Source organism: Sciurus carolinensis, chromosome 6 (genome assembly GCF_902686445.1).
Source record: "Sciurus carolinensis chromosome 6, mSciCar1.2, whole genome shotgun sequence".
NCBI classification, from domain to species: Eukaryota; Metazoa; Chordata; class Mammalia; order Rodentia; family Sciuridae; genus Sciurus; species Sciurus carolinensis.
In genome coordinates, this window is record NC_062218.1 from 32,225,541 (window position 1) to 32,249,157 (window position 23,617).

Consider the following 23,617-nt stretch of genomic DNA (forward strand, 5'->3'; position numbering starts at 1 on the left):
GGCTTTTGTGAATTGTACTGCTATAGACATGGATGTGCATGTATTGTCATAGTATGCTGAGTATGGATAAATACCAAGGAGTGGTATTGCTGTGTCATATGGTGGTTCCATTCCTAGTTCTTTGAGGAGCCTACATGGTGATTTTCATAGTGGTTATTCTAATTCACAATCCCACCAATACTATGTATTCCTTTTCCCCTACATCCCTGCCAGTATTTGTTATTTTTTTCTTGCTAACTATCATTCTAATTGAAGGGAAATCAAATCTCAGTATAGTTTGATTTGCATTTCCCTGATTGCTAGGGATATTGAACATTTTAAATATATTTGTTGGTCATTTATATTTCCTTTTTTGGGAAGTATCTGTTTAGTTTATTTGCCCATGTATGATTGTGATTGGTTGTTTTTTTCATAGTAAGTTTTTCAAGTTATTTATATATTCTGGATATTAATCCTTTTTCAGAAGAGAAACTGAAAATGATTTCCTCCCATTCTGTAGGCTCTCTTTTCACACTGTTGTTTCCTTAGCTGTGTACAAACTTTTTAATTTGATGCTGTCCCATTTATTAATTCTTGGTGAGCCACCTATGGAGGAGGTTGGAATATTGACTGTTGACCCTGTTTTTTTTCCCTTCTCCTAGCAGTTGCAAAGTTTTGGGTCTAATTCCTAGGTCTTTAATGGATTTTGATTTTTTTTTTTTTTTTTTTTTTTTTTTTTTGCAGGGTGAGAGAAAGGGGTTTAATTTTTTTCTTGTACATATGGATGTAAAGTTTTATCAGCACTATTTGTTAAAAAGTTTGTTTTCTCTCCTGCATATGTTATTTGCGCTTTGTCAAGGATCAGATGAGACTATATTTAATCTACTGTATTTCATTGGTCTCTGTGTTCATTTTTATGCTAGTACCATGTTTGTATAAAATTGGTATTATGATACCTCCAGCATTTTTTCCCCCTTAGAATTACTGTGGCTATTTTGGATCTTTTATTCTCAAAAAACAAATTTTAAGACTTTTTTTTCTAGTTCTGTGAAAAATGTCATTGGTATTTTGATGGGAATTGTAGTGAGTCTGTATATTGCTTTTGGTGATATGGCAAATTAAGCAATATTAATTTTCCTATCCATGAACAAGGAGGTCTTTTCATCTTCTCTTCTAGTGTCTTCTTCAATTTCTTTCTCATGTTGAGCTTTTACTTTGTCGGTTAGATTTATTCCTAGATATTTCATTTCTTTTGGGAGGCTGTTGTGAATGGAACTGTTTTCCTGATTTCCTTTTAGCAGATCCGTTATTGTAATGTAGGAAAGCTGTTAATTTTTTTATGTTATTTTGTAAGTTGCTACTTTGCTAAATTTGTTTATTAGATCTAGAAATCTTCATGTGGTGCTCTTTGGATCGTCTAAGTATAGGGTCATATCATCTGCAAGCAGTGCTAATTTGACTTCTTTTCTATTTAAGATTTTTGGTATTGTCAAATTGTCAATTGAGATCAAAATTTCAGTTTTGATTATCCTTTTTGGAAGATTTCACATGGATTTATCCCAGGGAGACAAGGGCATCAAAACAACATGCTTTGCTGTATGCACAATGACCAATCACCAATTGACTTTTTTATTTTTTATTTTTTATTTTTGAGTAATGGGGATTGAATCCAGTAGTGCTTTACCACTGAGTTAATATTCTCAGCCACCTTCCCTTTTAAAAAAAATTTGAGGCAGAGTCTCATTAAATTGTAAGACTGACTTCAAACTTGTAATTTTCCTGCATCAGTCTCGTAGGACTGGCTGGGATTACAGTTTTGTGCCACTGTGTCTGGTAATTTTTTTTTTTTTTTTTTTTTGGGTACCAGGGATTGAATTCAGGGGCACTTAACCACTGAGCCACATCCCCAGCCCTATTTTGTATTTTATTTAGAGACAGAGTCTCATTGAGTTGCTTAGTGCCTTGCCATTGTTGAAGCTGGCTTTGAACTTTTGATCCTGCTGCCTTAGCCTCCCAAGTCACTTGGCTTACAGGTGTGCACTGCTGTGCCTGGCAACTCTTGAGTTTGATTGATAAGTTACAATTTTAAGAAGAAATTGTTCTTTTTAAACTAAAATTTCAAGATACTGAACCATGCCCTTTTGTTTTTTAAATTTTATTTCACATCAAGGAAGAAATTTTAAAAATTGTAGAATAAAATGAGAATAATGATACAGCATACCAGAACCTCTGTGACACTGTGAAGGCAATTCTAAGAGGAAAGGTCATAGCTATGAGTGTCTACATAAGGCAAGCAATGAGTACTAATTCATTAACTCTCTGATCTAATGATGGATTTGAGGACTGCAGTAGAAAGATGTGATCATTTTATTCTACAGTAAAGAAATTATTTCATTCTGTGAATTATAGCAAATAACATCTTAAGTCAATTTGAATTTTATTTGTTTTAATATTTACTTTTATTTTAAATTTTAATATATTTTATTTAATCCAACATCTAAAATTTTATTCTTTCAACATGTAATCAATATGAAATTGTTCGCAAAATATTTTACATGTTCTTTCTTTATTATTGCATATATTGTGGTTAATTTTGACATAATCATACAATCATGGAATATTTTGAAAGTAACTTTATTGAGATTTAATTTATACACCATTAGATTGACTCATTTTAAGTGTGATTCAATTTTAGTAACCTTTCAGAGTTATGCAGCCATTACCACAATCTAATTTTCTTTATCTAAAAAACAAATCTCATTTTATTTGTGGTTAGTCTTTACCTTTAACCTTAGACTGCCACTGGCCTATTTTCTGTCTATATAGATTTGCTTTTTCTGGACATTTTATATAAATGGAATCATATAATATGTGGGTTCTTGTGTCTGACATCTTTTACTTAACATAATATTTTTGAGGTTCATGCATGTTCATGCATCAACACTTTCTTTTTATAGTCTGGTGATCTACCATTGTATATATAATACATATATTCCTCCTATACGTCTGTTTTCTTCTGTGCTATTTGATGGTATAAGGAAACAGTTACATAAATTTCAGAAATCATGTCATTGTGACTTTCTTCTCCTAAATAAGAACTCATTGAATCCAGATTAATGACAGAATATTTTTATTTTAATTTTTAATTTTTTTATTTTTTGGGGTAGCAGGGATTGAACTCAGAGCATTCAACCACTGAGAGCCCTATTTTATATTTTATTTAGAGACAGGGTCTCACTGTGTTGCTTGACACCTCGCTTTTGCTGAGGCTGACTTTGACTTTGTGATTGTCCTGCCTCTGTCTCCGGAGACGCTGGGATTACTGACATGCGCCACCAACAAAATATTTTTAAATGGACTTTTAATAATTATTAGTGAATGGTAGACTTATAAGTTTTCTTACTAATTTTTGTTTTTTGAAATTAATAAACTTCGCAACTGTTACAGAGTAAGTAACCATATGGCCACATGTGGCATTTTCCCCACAGATATCACTACCCATTGTTGATTGAGATCTACTTGGGAAGCAAGTTAAATTTATCTAACTACTCTATTTAGCACCAAGCTTTTATTTGTTTACAGTTAATCTTGGATATCACCAAGAGGAAAGAAACAGTTGGAAGATAACATGCTGTCAGTTTAAAACTGAGTGGGGAGGCTCCTCCCGGCGGCGCTCAGGATCCTCAGCCCGTGCGTGGCTCGCCTCCCCGCCCTGCCCGGCGCCTTGTGGCGGCCTGCGCTCCCAATACACTCCGCCTGGCCTCACGTTTAGGGGCTTGAGCCTGGGACAATGGTGTGCATTCCTTGTATCTTCATTCCTGTTCTTCTCTGGATCTACAAAAAATTCCTGGAGCCCTATGATTTCCCCTTTTGTTAGTCGCATATGGCCTAGAAAAGCTGTACAAGAATCCAATGATAAAAACAAAGGCAGAGTAGACTTTAAGGATGCTGACAGAAATGGATCACCAACAAAAGGACCAACAGGAATTTATGAAAAAAAAAAAAAAAAAAAAAAAAAAAAAGACTAACGCAATTTTCCCAAAGGATCTCAGTTGTTTTTAAAATGGACCTGATAACACGAAGCACCTTCTTTGTAATTGTCTCTGACCTTTTTCTCTGAAACTAGAATTTTGGATAGAGAGTTTATTTATCTGATACTTAACAGAAAATACATGGTATTTATATTTAAAATGTACTTAGTTGTATTTAATGACCTCATTCCTGGTTTCCATTTTCATTATAGTAGCTTTTATTTCTATTATTGCTGATTTAATAATATGAATAAATAGGTTTATGCCAGTAAATACTCAGTACTCAGGCCTCTAGCATTCATCCTCATGAATTTGACTGCTGTTTGCTCTAATTCTACGGGTCCTTTTAATTTGAATGGAGTAAGTTTTACTGTGAAATAATACAGATGATAATGATGTGAAACATAAAGGTAAAATACTGTCCAACACAATGGAGCAGTTTTTCTGTGAGAGTAAGTAACTACTGTTTATTGCTCTGAGGAAAATGGAGAAGAAGGATATAGAGGAAACTTCTTTGAAAAATGAAACATCTTTTACGTACATGTCTAATGTGTTATAAAATTATAATGCTTTTGCATTCCTTCCATTCCTACAAATGCATTAAACATTCAATTTAAAAAAAAAAAAAACAACAAAAAACAAACAAAAAAAAAATGAGTGGGTTTCCAGGATAGTCTTAGGAAATAAAAGGGCTTTCTTATGGTTTAGTAACTGGAGAGGAATTGTTGGCATAGTCTGCACAGAGGTCATTGTGGAGTTGTTATCCATATTATTCAGTAGAAAGCGTTAATAGGTATACACTATTTACCTGAATATATTTTTTCTTTTTTTAAATTTTTTTTATTGTAAAAAGCTTAAGAAAGCTTTTTACTTAATTTCTTAGTAATTGCTGCCCTCTATAACTGTCATCAAGTTATATAATTGGAGAATTTTATTTTATTGACTAAGAACCAGCACTACCTTCTCTTGGGTCATGTCTTAGTTCCATTCCTATCTAGCCTATCAGAAACAATTACTCTCTTATCTCCACTGCCATCTGACTCTTACCCTGATTTATTTCTTTATAGAACAGCACATATAACTCTCAGAAATGGTTTATTTCCTTTTCTTCTTTCCCCCCTTCCCTTCCTTTACTCTCTCTCTCTCTCTCTTTCTCCCCCCCTCCCCCCCACTTTCTCCCTCCCTCCCTCCCTCCCTTCCTCCCTTCCTTCCTTCCTTCCTTTGAGACTGGGTTCAAGCTGGCCTACAACTTCTGAACTCAAATGATACCTCTGCCTCAGGCTACTGAACAGCTGGGACTATAAACGGTTCAGCACCACCACACCTGGCAGAGATGATGTATTTTTGTCTTTGTTTACTTGTATCCCAACATCTAGAACAGTGGCTGCCATATAGTACAAAATTTACAGGAAAGATTCTATTATATATAATTGTTTAATGACTTCCTGTTTTTCTTCAAAAATTTTTAGTTGTGTACAAAAAGGCTAATTCAGCACTATGAACCTTCTCTTAGAGAACAGAGGAAGCATTAAATTTTCTTTTTTTTGGGGGGGAGGGGGAAGATCTAAAATCTTTGGCTTAAACCCTACTAGTTTGGGGCAAAAAAAGAACAGAATGTGCTTTGAAAAAACTTTAAAAAATTTTTTTTGTACTAAGGATTGAGCTCAAGGGTGCTTTACCACTGAGCTACATCTCTAGTCATTTTCATTTTTTATTTTGAGACGGGATCTTTCTAAATTGCTGAGACTGGCCTCGAACATGTGATTCTCCTGCCTCATTCTCAGAAGTTGCTGGGATTAAAGGTCTGAGTCACAACACCTGGTATTTTTTATTTTGAGACAGGGTTTCACTAAATTATTCAATATGACTTTTAGCTTTGAATCCTCCTGCCTAATCCTCCCCAGTAGTTGAGATTATAAACCTGGGACACCCTGACTGTCATAAACAACAGAAGGCTTTTGATTGCACTGTTGGTGATGCATTAAGCTATCAGCTTAAGACTCATCTGTTTAGTTTTTAAAAAACAAAGATAGGGCATGTATTCTCAGGAAAATTGGTGATGAATTTTATTGTGTCTTATGTTTTTTCATTAATTTTATATTAAAATTGCCATTGAGTAGATTCCACTATTTAAATGACGTTTGCATTTCTTGGCATGTATATATCAGTTTCTTGATTAAACAGTTCAAGACTTCAAAGGAAAAAAAAACCTAAACACCTTTACCTATTATTTTGCCTTTCTAAGTCAGTCCTACATTCAGAAATTAACTATTTTCAATTACTAGACATCAGAATGATGAGTCAGTGCCTCAGCCATGATACACTGTCTTCTGGGTTAGCCTTACTGTAAAGGGGTGAAATTTTATTCTCTCCCAGATTGCCATTGAAGTATCCCCCCCCTTTCTTTTCCATAGCACATTGGTTTATGTTAAATTTAGTTCAATTAAATGTTACTATAGAGTCAAATGTACATAATAGCTAAGAACATGAATTTTTAAAAAATTATTTGTTCTTTTTAGACATACATGATGATAGAATGTATGTTGACATATCAAACATACATGGAGTGTAACTTCCCATTTTTGTGGTTGTACGTGATATGGAGTTACACTGGTTGTGTATTCATATGTGAACACAGAAAAGTTATGTCTGATTCATTCTACTGTCTTTCCTATTCCCATCTCTTCTCCCTTCTCCCTTCCCTTCATTCCCCTTTGTCTAATCCAGTGAACTTCTGTTCTTCCTTCCCCACCCCACTTATTGTGAGTTAGCATCTGCATATTAGAGAGAATATTCAGCCTTTGGTTTTTTGGGATTGGCTTATTTCATTTAGCATGATAGTTTCCAGTTCCATTCATTTACCAGCAAATGCCATCATTTCATTCTTCTTTATGGCTAAGTAATATTCCATTGTGCGTATGTGTGACATTTTCTTTATCTATTCATCTATTGAAGGGCACCTAAGTTGGTTCCATAACTTAACTCTTGTTAATTGGGCTGTCATAGACATTGATGTGTCCACATCACTGTAGTATGTTGATTTTATGTCCTTTGGGTATATGCTGATGAGTTGGGATAACTGTGTTAAATGGTGGTTCCATTCAAAGTTTTCTGAGGAATCTCCATACTGCTTTCCAGAGTGGTTGTACCAGTTTACAGTCCCATCAGCAATGTATGAGTGTTCCTTTTTTCCCATGTCCTCACCAACATTTATTTTTACTTGTATTCTTGATTATTGCCATTCTGACTAGAGTGAGATGAAATCTCAATATAGCTTTTTTTTCCTTTTTCAGTGTAGTTTTAATTTGCATTTCTCTAATTGGTAGAGATGTTGAACATTGTTTTTCATGTATTTGTTGACCAATTATATTTCTTCTTCTGTGAAGTATCTGTTCAGTTCCTCGCCCCTTTATTCATTGTTACTTATTCATATTTTTGGTGTTAAGTTTTTCGAGTTCTTTATATATTCTGGAGATTAGTGCTTTATCTAAGGTGCAGATGGCAAAGATTTTCACACACACTATAGGCTCTCTATTCACATAGGAACATGGATTCTGAGTCATAAATCTGAATCTGAATTCTTTCTTGGCCAATTCATTTGCCATATGGCTTTAGCAAGTTATTTATTTAATCACTTTAATCCTTGGTTTCCTTGTCTATAAAATAAAATTAATAATATCCTTTTCTTTGGATATGATAATTAAATGAAATGATGTTTATAAAGTACATGGCACAGTGCCTATCACCAAAGCATTCAGAAAATACTAATAGCTTAGCATTTATTTAATATGAGGGAGTTCCAATGTCTAAATTCTCAAGTTATCACTTATCTTTCCTTTTTCTGAGATTTTATTAGTATTGAAACATTGGATTGGGCTGGGGAGATAGCTTAGTCGATAGAGTGCTTGCCTTGCAAGCACAAGGCCCTGGGTTCGATCCCCAGCACCACAAAAAAACACCAAAAAACAAATAAACAAAAAAACATTGGATTGTACCTCTGACAATCAGAATTGTCTTTTTTTTTTTTATTTTTTAAAGTTTGGACTATCTAGTTTTGGCTCTCTGTTATCCATTCTCCATTTCCCTTGTGACTCTGTTCTCTTTACTTTTTTTTTTTTTGCTACAATTTGTGAATATTTCTAAGCCAATCTACTTTATTAATTTCCTACTCTTTTAATTAAGTTCCTTATTTAAAAAAAATTTTTTTTAATTGTAGGTGAACACAATACCTTTATTTTTATGTGGTGCTAAGGATGGAACCCAGGTCCCCATGCATGCTAGGCAAGCACACTACCACTGAGCCACAACCCCAGCTCTTAAATTCCTTACTACTTTTAATAAACTTTTATTTTGCATATGTATATGTACGTAATACATGTGTATACATTTTGTTTTGGTACTTGGGATTGAACCCAGGGCCTTGTACATGCTGAGCAGATAATCTACTAATGAGCTGCATCCTCAACCCAGAATGAACTTTTCTTAAAAAAAAAAAATGTTTATTTTTATTTAAATATTTTTTTAGTTGTAGATGGACAGAATACCTTTATTTTTATTTACTTTTATTTTTATGTGGTACTGAGGCTTGAACCTAGGGCCTTACATGTGCTAGGTAAGTGGTCTACCACTGAACTATGACCACAGCCCCCAGAATGAAATTTTAAAGAGTCACATTTATTAAGACATAATTTACATAAAGTAAGATCCGCTCTTTTTAAATATACAATTCTATGAGTTTTGATGAATGCATTCAGTCATATTACAACCATCACAACCAAGGAAAATGTCTGTTATCCTCAAAAGTTCCCTCCTGCTACTTTGCAATTAATCCTTTCTCCTGAGTCCCAGGCAACCATAGATCTGATTTTGTTGTTGATTGCATCAGTCATTTTGTTCCCTTTTAGTGCTGTATGAATTTCCTTTGTATGAGTGTACACAGTTTATCTGCTTACCTGTTGATAGACATTTGATTTATTTCCAGTTTTTAGAAATTATGACTGAAGGTTGTATAGTTCTGTACAGGCTTTTTTTATGGACAGATATTTTCATTTCTTGAGTAAATACCTAAGCAATTAGTGTGATATGTGCAGATTAATTTTATAGGAAATTGCTTAATTTTTCCAGAGCGCTGTATTGTTTTTGCTTTCTTAGAAGCAATGTATAAGAGTTGTATTTACTGTATACCCTTACCTACACTGAGGTCATTAATATTTTAAACTTTAGTCATTCTTTTGGGTATATAATGATATATCATCGAGTTTTAATTTGAATTTCTCTGATGATTAGTGATGATGAACACTTTTTTATGTCCTTATGTATTTATATATATGTTCTCTGATCAAGTGTCCATTTGAATTCTTTGACCCCATTTTTTTTTTTTAAGTGGTACTTGGAATTGAACCCAGGGTCTTGCATGTGCTTGGTGGGTGCTTTACCACTGAGCTACAGCAACAGCCCTATACTTTGGCCCATTTTAAAATTTGGGTTACTTTTCTTGGGTTGCTTGTTAGAGTTCTTTGTAAGATATATGTATTGCAAATATTCCAGCCTGTGACTTGCTTTCCATTTTCTTAATAATTGTGTCTTTTGAAGAAGTGTATTAGTGTACTTTTAAATATTATTTTCTGTTCTTGTCTGTTTTCTGTTTATATAAGTATAAACCATGTTCTCTTGAAAGAGTTTTAGATAGAAAAATTTCCACAGATGCTTGTTAAATGGGAAGAAAAGCAGTTTTCAGAAAAATCTCATTTCTGTAATATATAACTTATGTTTTTTGATTATTGGGGAAAGTTTGAGAGGCTTTGTCCTGAGTATAGAAATGTATCATATGGGACTGGTAGGGACTTTTCAGAGTCTCAGGGTGGTATAGGGCATCACAGGGGGAGAGGGGTGCATATATAAGAGACAGAGCCAATTTGACTTTTGTAGCAGACCCACTTTCAAGATAACTCATTTATCCATTGTTCCATGAATGAATGAATCCATTCATGAGAGTTCTAATCACCCCTAAAATGTCCCATCACTTAATAGCTCACAATGGGGATTTAAATTTCAACATGAGTTTTGGTGGGGATAATCAAATCATAGCACAAGGATTTTCAGGCATCCCACTGCCAGTGGGAGTGTGAATTGCTGTCATCTTAAGGGGACAATCTGTCATTCTCTTTCAAATTATGAACACCTGTGTATGCTTTGACCCAGTAACCCACTTTTAGAAACTTCTCTTAGAGATATACTCACCTATGTGGAAATGACCAAGAAACAAGTTTATCTGTCATAGCCTTGTGTATAATAGCCACAGGTATGTCTTTTGCAATTTTATTTTTAGCACAAAATAAAGACAGTCAGAAATGTCTTTGTCCTTTTAAAAAGCTTCACAATTATATTGTCTTTTATGTTCTAGAACATTGATTGGCAAACTATAGCCAGATTGCTAGCTCTTGTGCATGGCCAACTTTTGTATGACCTTTGAATTAAGAATGGTTTTGACAATTTCCAAAGGTCGTGAAAAATAAAAACCTAAAAAAAAAAAAAAAAACCAAAACAAGGAATGTATGGCAGAGATCATAGGTGGTCTTCAAAGCTTAAAATATTGATTATCTGGCTCTGTACAGAAAATTTGCTGATCTCTACACTAGAATCTTCTTCACAACCCTTTATTATTTTAATCATCATACTTATTCTCCCTGCTTGGTAAGAAGGGGACTAAATAGATTCTTGTTACATCTCTTTACTTTCCTAGCTTGTTGTCAGGGGAATGGGGCTGGACCTGGGAGTAATACGCATAGGGGAGTCTCTTTTCAATATGACAGATGCTTGCTTTTTGTGGAAGCTGTTCCTGGCTAGATGGTACAATTTTGTTTTATCAACCCTCATATCCTCCGTGAACATCTTTCTTAGCTGCCACCTGCCTAATGTTTGTTGGAATAACTGTTTCCATAAGGACAGCCTGTTGCTTTGAGAATGTGCTTCCTTAAGAATTCATGGTTTCTGGGATAATTTCACAGAAGGCTCTGTTGGACTCTTTCGGGAAGTGTTGAGGTGTTTTTCTAATCAGTCTGGTTTTTTCAAACAAATTTCAGGATAGTTTCTACCTTCAATAGTCCTTTTATTTTACCCATTTTTATATTTGTAGGTTTTGTGTTATTTACATTTGGAATAGGGAAGGTTTGATATTTTCCACACACAGCAATTTTTCCATAGAAATCGATTATATTTCCTGTTTTTAAGTTCTCAAGGACCTCTTACTCATATTCTTTTTGTACCCTCTGCAGAAGCAACCTTATATTGATAAAATATTTTGGGTGACATTTTATAAGTTTTTAATTTCTAAAGTCTTAGGTTTATATTCTTCTGATCTTTGAAAGATCTTTATGAACGTTTTCATCTTTCTGACTATACTTATTACTTCCTCACATGAGGGTTTCATTACAGTCAGTTCAGTGTTCCCACTCTCCTCATCCTCCATTGCTTAGTCCTTCTCTATTCAGACCTGTACTCCATGCAGGTACACTCTTCCCACCTCTCTAATCTTTTTAAAACCTCTCCTTCAGGATGCTCCTCAAGCCTTCCTTGCTTATATCTAACTTAGAATACTACAGCAGTCTCTTTGTGGGTTTTCCCTACTATTCATGCCTAATTCATTTAATGTCTTCTTGATGCACTTTGAATAAAATCCAAATGCCTTGGCATGTTTTGTAAAATCTTTTCTGATCTGAATCTCTGTTTCTTCTCCCTTGTTTTCATAAGCTCTAGAACAAATGACTGTAGCATTTTTATAGAGCACATTGTGTTTTGCTTACAGTACTCTTCCATTCCACCTTCTACCTGCTCCTCTTCTCACAAACATGGTTAGCTCCTTCTCATGATTAGGACTTCACCTAAATAGCTCTTTTTCAGAGAGACTCTCTGAAGTAGGGTCCTCCTTGTATTTGCTCCACTGGTACTTACTATTCACTGTTAAATGCTGAGGCCCCTATTGTTCTGCTGCTAGAAGACTTAGGGATTATTCCAAGTATCAATATTGTCATGAAGGAAACTATTGAAATGATTAGAAAAAAAGACTTAATTGTTAATTAGCCATCCTCATTAGTTGACTGTTTTTCTTTTTAAATTTTTTTCATTAGTTGTTGATGAACCTTTATTTATTTGTATGTGGTACTGAGAATTGAACCCAGTGCCTCCTACAAAGCCAACCAAGTACTCTGCCACTGAGCATAATCCCAGCCTTAGTCGACTGTTTTTGATAATACTTCTTTAACCCTCAGGAGACTTGAAAATCTGTTATTTATTACTTAGGTCCCTTGTTTCTGGGAATTAGCTTATTTTTAGTATGAAACTTGACTATGAAATCATGTAAAGTAATAGAACTATTAATCTGATTGAGTGATTGATAAATTTTTATCACAATTTTTTTTTGGGTGGTGCTGGGATTGAACCCAGGGCCTTGTGCATGCTAGGCAAGCACTCTACCAATTGAGCTATATCCCCAGCCCTTTTATCACATTTATAGTCCATTTTAAAGTAAAGGAAATACTGTGGACTTTTAGGAAAATTGCACATAGTCCTGAATAAAAACTTTATGTGGCTTAATTTTGTTATTTTATTTGACATGATTTTTTAAGGTTGCTCCTAGCTTACTAATCTTTAGTCAGTTAAACCAATAGGTGATATGTTTTAAATTAGTTTTGCATTGGAAATCTTTTCAAATTTAAGATCTACAATGTTGAAGATTTATTTCAGACTGGAATAAATTAGTATTTTCTGATTTTCTTATATTCTTGGCCTGTTCTTGGTACCGGGTTGTCTCTTTCTCCCTCCCTCTTTCTCTCTTTCTCCTAGTACTGAAATGCTGAGTGTGTGTGTGTGTGTGTGTGTGTGTGTGTGTGTGGCTTGGTATACATGTATTGTGTACACACACACGCCCACCCTCACACACTCACCTGGAAAGGAACAGGCTGTTTGATCAAATACAGTTAACTCTCCAATTTCTGCGGGTTCTTTATCCGTGAATTCAATTATTGCCGAGCAAAAATATTTGGCAAAAATGATGTCAATACTGAATAATTTAGGCTTCCTGCCTTTAATGGAAGTAGCAATAGTAACTACTTATTTTAAGGACTGTGTTAGGTGCCTTTTTAACATATATTTTAATCCTTGTCCCAGTTCTATAAATTAAGAATTATTATTCCATTTTTTCAGTGGAGTAAACCAGGATTCAGCAAAGTTATATAACCAAGCATGAACTCTGCGACTCAAGAACACTCTGGTGTAATGCTGCCATTTAGTCTCATCTACTGATTTTCTGTAAAACAGGGAGACCGAGTCTAGTTAAGTTGAAGGACTTGCTTATCATCACATAGATGGTTAGCAGAGAACTTGGATCCCTGGACTTCTGACTCACATTCCGGTGCACTTTTCATTACGGCAGGACACCTTGGCTCCTGAGCCCCAAGTGACAACCCCAGACAGCTGTGTTTATCTGTCTTGCATGTCCCAGCTTGTTTTGCTAGCTGAGCAAAAACTACTTAAAAGCATCCTCAGTCTTCACCTTCCCACACCCCTCTACTTACACTCATATACTCCCCCTTTCCCCATGAGTAACTTCACAGAAAGGAATTGTGTAATGTCACTAAGCCTTTCTCTGGTGTCAGAGTTACTCTCTGAGAGAACATTCACTTCCTCATGACTCCAGTTTACTGTCAGATTGGCTTTCCCTCTCTTCTCTTTGATCCGAATCTTAGTTGTTTAGGCAGGAATTTGAGGAGCAGATGTTGTACCCCTTGAACAAGCCCTTTAATTCTCCTTAGTACTGTGCCTAATGACTCTTAATCCTGTCCTTTTAACTCTGTGTCCTCTTAACTCTCTTAAGCAGAGTTAAGAGAGAAGTGGGACAGGAATGGTAAGCTTGATGCTGAATGTTTCCATTTCATTTTAATGTTGGCAAAGTGGACTAGAGAGCACATGAAGGACCCAAGGACTGAGAGAAAGGGAAACCATTAAGAGTTTTCCTAAAGAGTTAAAAAGCAAAGTGAATATTAGTGTGGGATTGCTGATTGTTTCCCTTCAAATGTAAATAGAACAATTTGGTAGAGCAATTAGAAATGGAACCACTGACTGTTTTCTGTTCCTTCTTCTTAAATTTTCCTATTTTTTAGATTTTCATTTGCCGCTAAAAAAATTTAACCACCAGAAAAAATAGTGATCATTTATAGCACTCAGTCTCTTATTGGTGAAGGAATGAATACTTTTCCCAAATAGCAGTGCCATTCATAAAGATATGTCCTGTGAACTAAGCAAGTTGTTCCATTCTTAAAGACCTGTTTGATATCAAAGATCTTCTGTGTTTGTGTATATATAAAAAGAAATCAAAATCAAAGCAGACTCAAATAGGTTCTCATTTTCTCAGTTCCCTGATTGATTGACTGATATTTGATACGTTGATTAGGATAAAGATTAAGATGAATCACATGTAATTTGAATAGGAAAAGTTTAATATAAAGAATTACCATAACAGAGGCTTAGAGTAACGAGGATTAGCTGGTAAAAAGTAAAGAGAACTCTATAGAATATGGATATACCAGATAAAAGAATATGTGTATACCCCTGGGGTAGAGATATAGCATTAAAGGAAGAGCCTCTGGGATTGAGATCTAGATCTTTTCTGGGAGGACATGATGTGGCTCACAGAACATAGGGACGTGGCTATTGTGCTGTGATGGCAGAATTTGCCAGCAATCTGTCTCACCAGATTCTGCTGTAGCACTGCCTGAGCGAGGTACTGGGGAAGCTACTAGGTCTTGGTGACTACTGTGCACTTCAGGAGCCTGATGGTCCAGAAAACTGCACACGTTGCTGGAGCTGAACACCAGAAAGGCCATATGTAATACAGAAGCCTGCCAAGAGGAGCACGCTAGACTCTGGAAGGAAACTCCCTTCTACAGTTTCTTTCCAGTACCTTCTACTGACAAAATTAGCATCATGTCAACTGGCAAAGTGAAATATTCAAATCCATTTTGTCAGAGCATGTAGTGATGGGTGAATTTGGATCTGAGAGACAATAGATGGATAATTGGCAAATTTGGTCAAACATATAATTTTCTCACTTATGGACAAATTTAAGGCCAATAAGTTACCTCCTAAGAAGGTACATTTAAATTTGTGATCTTAGTAGAATTTTGCTAAGGAACTTATTCTTTCCCAGTATTTTAGAAAGGATGCCATGAGGTCAGAGGTGCTTTTCCTTTTGGAGATCCTGGGCAGTGGCTCCACCCTTGCTTTTCTAGGTTCCTTTCTCTTGGGTGTCTGGTTTGGAGCTTTAGTTTCTCGTGTGCCTTGACATGCTGATCTTAGTCCTTATAATGAAATGCCTTTTATTGTCACACATTCTAATCTTGGAGCCCACTCAGATTTTTCTTTGAATTGTCTTTGTCATTGAAACCAGTATTCTATATATTAAGAATGGCTTTTTTAAGAAATATTTTTTGTTGTAGAAGGATACATACCTTTATTTTGTTTATTTATTTTTATGTGGTGCTCAGGATTGAACCCAGTGCCTCACACATACTAGGCAAGTGCTCTACCACTGAGCCACAACCCCAGTCACAAGCTACTAGCTATATTTTCAATATTTCAAGAGAAGTGGTAGGTATAAATTTGGAATAGTAGTTTATAACTAGTGGTGGCTGTGCAGAAAACCAGTTTCATTGATTAGTATCTGATTTGAATTTCAGAATCAGCCAGGAAAAATAATTTTATTGAGGTGTGATCAGATAGACATGAATTTTAGTTTTTTCTGTATGTTCTGTTCCTAGAAGAAAAAAGTGTTATGAGTTCATTGTAAAGGCTATCTATGCTAAGCCCATGGCTAATATCATTCTAAATGGTGTAAAACTGAAAGCATTCCCCCTAAAAACTGGAACAAGGCAGGGATGCCCCCTTTCACCACTTCTATTCAATATCGTCCTTGAAACTCTAGCCAGAGCAATTAGACAAACCAAAGAAATTAAAGGGATATGAATAGGAAAAGAAGAACTCAAACTATCCCTATTTGCTGATGATATGATTATATACTTAAAGGAACCAGGAAATTCCACCAGAAAACTTTTAGAACTCATAAGTGAATTCAGTAAAGTAGTGGGATATAAGATCAATGCTTATAAATCTAATGCATTTTTATATATAAGCGATGAATCTTTGGAAAGAAAAATTAGGAAAACTACCCCATTCACAGTAACTTCGAAAAAAAAAAAAAAACTTGGGAATCAATCTCCAAAAGAGGTGAAAGACCTCTACAATGAGAACTACAGAACACTAAAGAAAGAAATTCAAGAAAACCTTAGAAGATGGAAAGATTTCCCTGTTCTTGGATAGGCAGAATTAATATTGTCAAAATGGCCATACTACCAAAAGTTCTATACAGATTCAATGCACTGCCAATTAAAATCCCAATGACGTACCTTACAGAAATAGAACACACAATCATGAAATTCATCTGGAAGAATAGGAAACCCAGATTAGCTAAAGCAATCCTCAGTAGAAAGAACGAAGCAGGGGGTATCACAATACCAGAACTTCAACTATACTATAAAACAATAGTAACAAAAACGGCATGGTATTGGCACCAAAATAGACAGGTAGATCAATGGTACAGAATAGAGGACACAGGCACAAACCCAAATAAATACAATTTTCTCATACTAGACAAAGGGGCCAAAAGTATGCAATGGAGAAAAGATAGCCTCTTCAACAAATGGTGCTGGGAAAACTGGAAATCCATATGCAACAGAATGAAACTAAACCCATATCTCTCACTGTGCACGAAACTAAACTCAAAATGGATTAAGGACCTCGGAATCAGACCAGAGACCCTGCAGATTATAGAAGAAAAAGTAGGTCCAGATCTTCAACATGTCGGCTTAGGACCAGACTTCCTCAACAGGACTCCCATAGCACAAGAAATAAAAGCAAGAATCAATAACTCGGATACATTCAAACTAAAAAGCTTTCTCTCAGCAAAGGAAACTCTCAGCAATGCAAAGAAAGAGCCTACAGAGTGGGAGAAAATCTTTGCCAATCATACTTCAGATAGAGCACTAATCTCCAGAACCTATAAAGAACTCAAAAAACTCTACACCAAGAATACAAATAACCCAATTGACAAATGGGCTAAGGAAATGAACAGACACTTCACAGAAGAAGATGTACAAGCAATCAACAGATATATGAAAAAATGTTCCACATCTCTAGTAATAAGAGAAATGCAAATCAAAACTACCCTAAGATTCCATCTCACCCCAATTAGAATGGCGATTATCAAGAATACAAGCAACAAAAGGTGTTGGAGAGGATGAGGGGAAAAAGGTACACTCATACATTGCTGGTGGGGCTGCAAATTAGTGCAGCCACTCTGGAAAGCAGTGTGGAGACTCCTTAGAAAACTTGGAATGGAACCACCATTTGACCTAGCTATCCCACTCCTTGGCCTATACCCAAAGGACTTAAAATCAGCATACTACAGAGATACAGCCACATCAATGTTCATAGCTGCTCAGTTCACAATAGCCAGATTGTGGAACCAACCTAGATGTCCTTCAATTGATGAATGGATAAAGAAACTGTGGTATATATATACAATGGAATATTACTCCGCCATAAAGAATGATAAAATTATGGCATTTATAGGCAAATGGATGAAATTGGAGAATATCATGCTAAGTGAGATAAGCCAATCTCAAAAAAACAAAGGTTGAATGATCTCTCTGATAAGCAGATGATGACACATAATGGGGGGTGGGAGGGGTTAGTTTTAGGGTTAGGGTTAGGGTTAAGGAGTGGGGCAAGAATGGAGGAAGGAAGGACTGTATAGTGGGAAAAGAGGGATGGGAGGGGTGGGGGGGAAGGGAAAAAATAACAGAATGAATCAAACAACATTACCCTATGCAAATTTATGATTACACAAATGGTATGCTTACTCCATGTACACACAGAAAAACATGTATCCCATTTGTTTATAATAATAAAAAATAAAAAAATAAGCAAGACTTGAAAAGACAAAAAAAAGTGTTATGAGTTAATAGTTTTTTTTTTTTTTTAAATCCATTGATCTCTCAGCTTAGGAGTTAAGAACTTAAAAAATAAATGGAACTAAATTAGCCTCAAATTTTGTTATAATCATTCTTATTTTGAGATTGGTCTATTAGTTTAAACAAAGAAACTGACTTTTACTTTATTTTTTTAAACACCCAGTGGTAGTGTTTAATCACTGAGCCACATCTCCATCCATTTTTTATAGTTTATTTAGAGACAGTGTCTTGCTAAGTTGCTTAGGGTTTCACTAAGTTGCTGAGGCTGGCTTTGAATTTGTAATTCTCTTGCCTCAGCTTCCTGAACCACTGGGGTTACAGGCATGTGCCACTGTGCCTAGCACCTGATTTTTAATTTTTGCTAAGGCCAACATTTATGAAGTTATGAAGACAGCTTTCAAAAATATTCCTGTATTTTTGGTGGGAAAATTGTATATTATGGGCTTGATCTTTCTGTTGTTCTCCACCAGAATTCTTTATGTCTTTTTGTGTTAAATATCTGTGTTAGCATTCTGTTGCTGTGACAGGAAAGTCAACTTAAAATGAGGAAAGGTTTATGTTGGCTCATGGTATCAGAGTTTTCAATCCATGGTCACTTGGCCCTATCACTATGGTGGGAGGGAGAGGGATATGAGAGAGAGAGAGAGAGAGAGAGAGAGAGAGAGAGAGAGAGAGAGAGAGAGATGGGGGGGGTAGATAAGAGAGTGAAAGAGAAAGAAAGAAAGAACACTAGTAGGTAGCATCATTACCTACATGAATTTTTATGAATTTCATTTTTTTTTGTTTTTGAGAATATTTTACTTTACTTAAGATTTCATTTTTTCATCTATATATTGAGGTAGTAAGGATTTTAAAAAATTTGTTCTTTTTAGATGTGCTTGACAATAGAGTATATTTTGACATATACATATATAGAGTATAACTTATTCTAATTAGGATTTCGTTCTTGTGATTGTACATGATGTTGAAGTTACACTGGTTGTGTATTCATATATGAACATAGGGAAGTTGGAGGGATGAGAATAGGAAAGACAGTAGAATGAATTGGGCATAGCTTTCCTATGTTCATATATGAATATGTGACCAGTAAGTATCTTCTGTTGGTGAAACTACTTTATTTTATATTGTCTACAGATGCACTGTTCAGTGTACCAGGCATGGCCGCATGTAGCTATGTAAATTTAAATAAAATTAAAAATTAGGTTCCTTAGTTGTTGTATTATTCTATTCTCTGTTGCCATTACAGAATGCCTTATGGTTGTGCTTTGCTTATTACACTGCACAGATAATTTTTTTTTATGTATTGAAGGTTGGGTGGTGACTTTCTGTTGAGAAAGTCCATTGGCACCATTGTTTTTCAACAGCCTGTATCTCTTCATGTATGTCACATTTTAGTAATTTTTTTTTTTGGGGTGCTGGGGATCGAACCCAGGGCCTTGTGCTTACAAGGCAAGCACTCTACCGACTGAGCTATTTCCCCAGCCCCCTACATTTTAGTAATTTTTGAAATGCTTCAGACTTTTCCTTTTTATTCTTATCTGTTAATAATGATCTGTGATCAATGACTTTTTTTTTTTTTTTTTTTTTTGACGGTGCTGGGGATTGAACCCAGGGCCTTATGCTTGTGAGGCAAGCACTCTACCAACTGAGCTATATCTCCAGTTCCAATGACCTTTGATATTCCTAATGTATTTGTTTGAGGGCTCCAAGAAATATGACTGTATAAGTCAGTGAACCTGGTGGATTGTTCTACCAACTGGCTGTTCTACTGAGGCTTCCCCATTCCCTGAGGCATTGTAATATTGAAATTAGACCAATTGATAACCCTATAATGGCCTCTAAATGTTTAAGTGAAAGGAAAAGTTGCAAACATCTTACTTTAAATCAAAAGCTAGGAATTAAGGCATATCAAAAACTGAGATAGGTTGAAAGCTAGGCCTCTTGCACCAAGTAGCCAAATTGTGAATACAAAGGAGCAGTGCTTACAGGAAATTAAATTTGCTACTTTCATCAATACACAATGTCATAGCTCTTGCCCCCTTCCCCCCAACACACACATCTTTCTTCAAATTATACCTACTCCTACTTCATGGAGTAGGACTAACTCTAGACTGAATAACCCTTATCTGAAATTCCTGGGACCAAGTGTTTTAGATTTCTGATTTTTGGCACTTTTGAATATTTTCATATACTTATTGAGATATCTTGGTTATGGGACCCAGGTCTAAACATAAAACTAATTTATATTATGATCAGGGCTGGGATAGTAATAAATTAATATCCCTAAAGGATCTTATTGATAGGCTGGCCTTGGGCTTTTGAAAAAGCATAATGGTTGTGACTCTATTGTCTAATGATTCATGGGGTCTTTGTTATTCTCTTCCTTTGGGACTTTGAGTGTGTAATAATTGGTAAGGAATCAGACAGCAGCATGAGCAAAGCAAAGATGTACAATGAGAAAAACAGAAAGTATGAGTAACTCTGGAATGAAAGCCACGAGGCAGCGGAAAGCTTAAACAAACAGACTGGAGGAATAGAGGGAAATTAACTCAAAGTAACGGATGCAGTGGAAGCAGAGGCAGAATATTTGAGATGCATAATGGCAAAGCAGAGTTGGGAGCAATAACTACTAAAGAGTAGTTGGTGGAGTTACTCCTTGGTTCATCAGAGCAGTTTGTTATATTACTAAAACTGCTGAATGTAGAGAGTTCTTTGTGAGGCCAGGCTGAACTGCTCTTCTGATTGTTCTTTATTCCTGATGATCTCATTTGATCTTTTAACCCCTGAGTAAACGAGTGGTTTCTAACCTAAACTTTTTCTCTGCTGTTTGTACTTTTTTGAATTATTTTGAGGTTTTTAATGAGTTTTTCTATTGTTTCTTATCACTTTACGAGTTTTTTGCTTTAGTTTTCATTGCAAGTCTGAGGACTCTTGTTGGTTAAATATTAGGCATCTTTTCACTCTCAACCAGTAACTTGTTATTTCACTGTCTTTTCAGAGACAGAAGTTCCTAATTTTGATGAAGTTAAAATTTGTGATTCTTTCTGATGAGAATTTTTTTGTGCCTTGTTTAAGAAAAAGCTTCCTTAATCAAATGTCATCGATCTTATATTCTAAAAGTTTAATTATATTACCTTTTAAAATAATAATCAAGGCATATACTATTTTTGAGATTGATTTTTATGTTTAGTATAAAATAGGGACTAATATTTGCTTTTTTAAATTATCTAGTTATTCAATTAACCTAACATCATTTAGGTGAAAAGATTTTTTCTCATCATCTTTGTCATAAATCAAGTGGTCTTTTTCTTGTTATATTGTACTGGCAAGATCCCCTATTATTAGTTGATTAGAAGTAGTGAAAATAGATCTATTTCTTTTGTTGTTGGTGTTGGAAGGCAAGCTTTTGACATGGCAATATTAAGGAAGATTTTTGTTATAGTTTTTTTTAATGATATTCTGTCAGATTTAGAATATTCCCTTCCAGTTTGTCAGGATATTTTAAAAATTTGCTAATGGACATTCAAAATTTTAAGTAAAAATGTTTTCCATGCAATATTTTGTCATTCTTGAGGGATCAACTTGATAAGTTTTGATATTTACACCACTCAAAACAAAAGAAAGATTATATACATCACTCCAGAAAATTCTCTTGATCCCCTTTCCAATTCATGTCCTTCTTCCTCATAAAGGGAAGTATTTCTTTCCCCTCTGGTTCTGGTAATTGAACTTAGGACCTCATGCATGCTAAGTAAGCTCTGTACCTCTGAGCTGTATCCCTAACCTTTTTTATTTTATTTTGAAATAGTCTTGCTATGTTGCCCCTGCTGGTCTACAGCTTGTGATCCTACCTCATTCCCCCAAGTAGCAGGGTTTTTAAAGGCATGTGCTGCCATGCCTGGCACTTTATGACTTTTATTGATATAGTATTTTCCTATTATTTGACTTCATATATTTGAATTTATGTATTTTGTATGTTTTTATTCAATTCAGTATTTGAGATTCATCTATGTTATAGCATGTGTTTTCATTGCATGAACATGTAATAATTATATACACAATGTATTAAATACACATGTTGGATTATTGTTTCCAGTTTTGGCAATAATAAGACTGCTTTGAACATTGTTTTCTTTTATAAGCCTTTTTGTGGTTTTTGAATATACCTAGAAATAGACCTAGTGGGTCATAGGATAGATACATATTTAATTATGTATGGAATTGCTAAATAGTTCTCCAACATGGAGACTGGGAAGGACGGGATTGAGTATATAGTTGGTACAATTTGCCTTGGACTGGAAGAGCTTACTTTTTACCACTGTAATTAAAGAGGAGGAAGAGAGGAGTTCAGGGGCAGATGAGTGTGTAACATTCATGGGAGGAAGTTGAGGTAGTTATTTATTTCTTCTGGAAAAGAGCCAGATGATTCAACAGCTGATAGAGGATAGTTGGTTGGGTTGAGTGTATAAGGTAAGTCCAAAAGGTTGTATTAGACTGCTGTGAAGAGTGGAAGGGGGAGCTAATAGAATATCCGGTGCATGTTGAGGGCTCCTTTGAGGTTATTGTTCCTGATTAGTAGAATTATCAATTTGTACAGTTGTGTAACCTTTTTCTTCTGGCAGCACTTAGTGTGGTGAAAGTGTAAACATTATGCAGTGTCTCATTAGACTGTTTTTTTCTTTTGTATAGTCATCAGATCAAGTCATTACAGTACAGTAACACAGGAGACATGATTCTTGTTGTATCTGGAAGCTCACAGGCCAAGGTGATTGATAGAGATGGTTTTGAAGTAATGGAATGTATAAAAGGAGACCAGTATATTGTGGACATGGCCAACACAAAGGTAAGCATTAAGCAGAATATTTTAATGAATTTAATTTAGTACACATTTATATTAAAAACTTGTTTGAGTTGATTTATAAAGTACATTCCAAAAGTTTGTATCATAAAACAACAATTTATTATTTTTTACTATTGTATGGATCAATTAGAAGGTTCTTCTTCCTGCCTGGGTGACTAGGATGGCCACAAGGTTCAAGATTGACTCACTCACATGGCTTACATTAAGAACGCTGTCCCATGTCATCTCTCTTTGCCTTTTTACTACCCCCAAATGCACCCCTCTTGTGCACTCAGATGCTCTCTTTTACTCTTGCTCTCAATCTTACTCTTGCAGTCACTCTCTATTTTCACTTGTCTAGTTCAGACCTTCTCACAGTGGGGTTTGAGGTACTTGATGACTGAGTTCTATGAAGAATGAACATAGAAACTGTAGATTTCTTAATGTCTGGCTTCAGGTTTTCATAATATCATAGGAACAGCCCAGATTTGGAGGAAGGAAAGGGACACTTTGCCATGTGATGGGTGAATGACAAGATCAACTGCGAAGATCATGTGGGATGGAGATATTGATGCAACCAATGTTGGAAACACAGTCTGCCCAGCTATTATGACCTAGGTTTTTAGGATAAGAAGAAAGAGAGTGTCATTAGCATCTTTTAATAAAGATTTTAAATAGGATAA

At 35.2% G+C, this 23,617-nt stretch overlaps 1 protein-coding gene and 1 pseudogene across 1 annotated transcript in view; both read left to right on the top strand.

Moving 5' to 3' along the window:
- Positions 1 to 23,617, top strand: part of Wdr70 (WD repeat domain 70) — a 329,962-nt gene that overhangs the window by 106,262 nt on the left and 200,083 nt on the right. Inside the window, exon 8 of the mRNA XM_047556126.1 lies at positions 22,784 to 22,937. Coding sequence (XP_047412082.1) covers positions 22,784 to 22,937 — 154 coding nt within the window. The remainder of the gene's footprint in view (positions 1 to 22,783; positions 22,938 to 23,617) is intronic.
- On the top strand, positions 3,433 to 4,897 carry LOC124987130 (UPF0729 protein C18orf32-like; annotated as a pseudogene).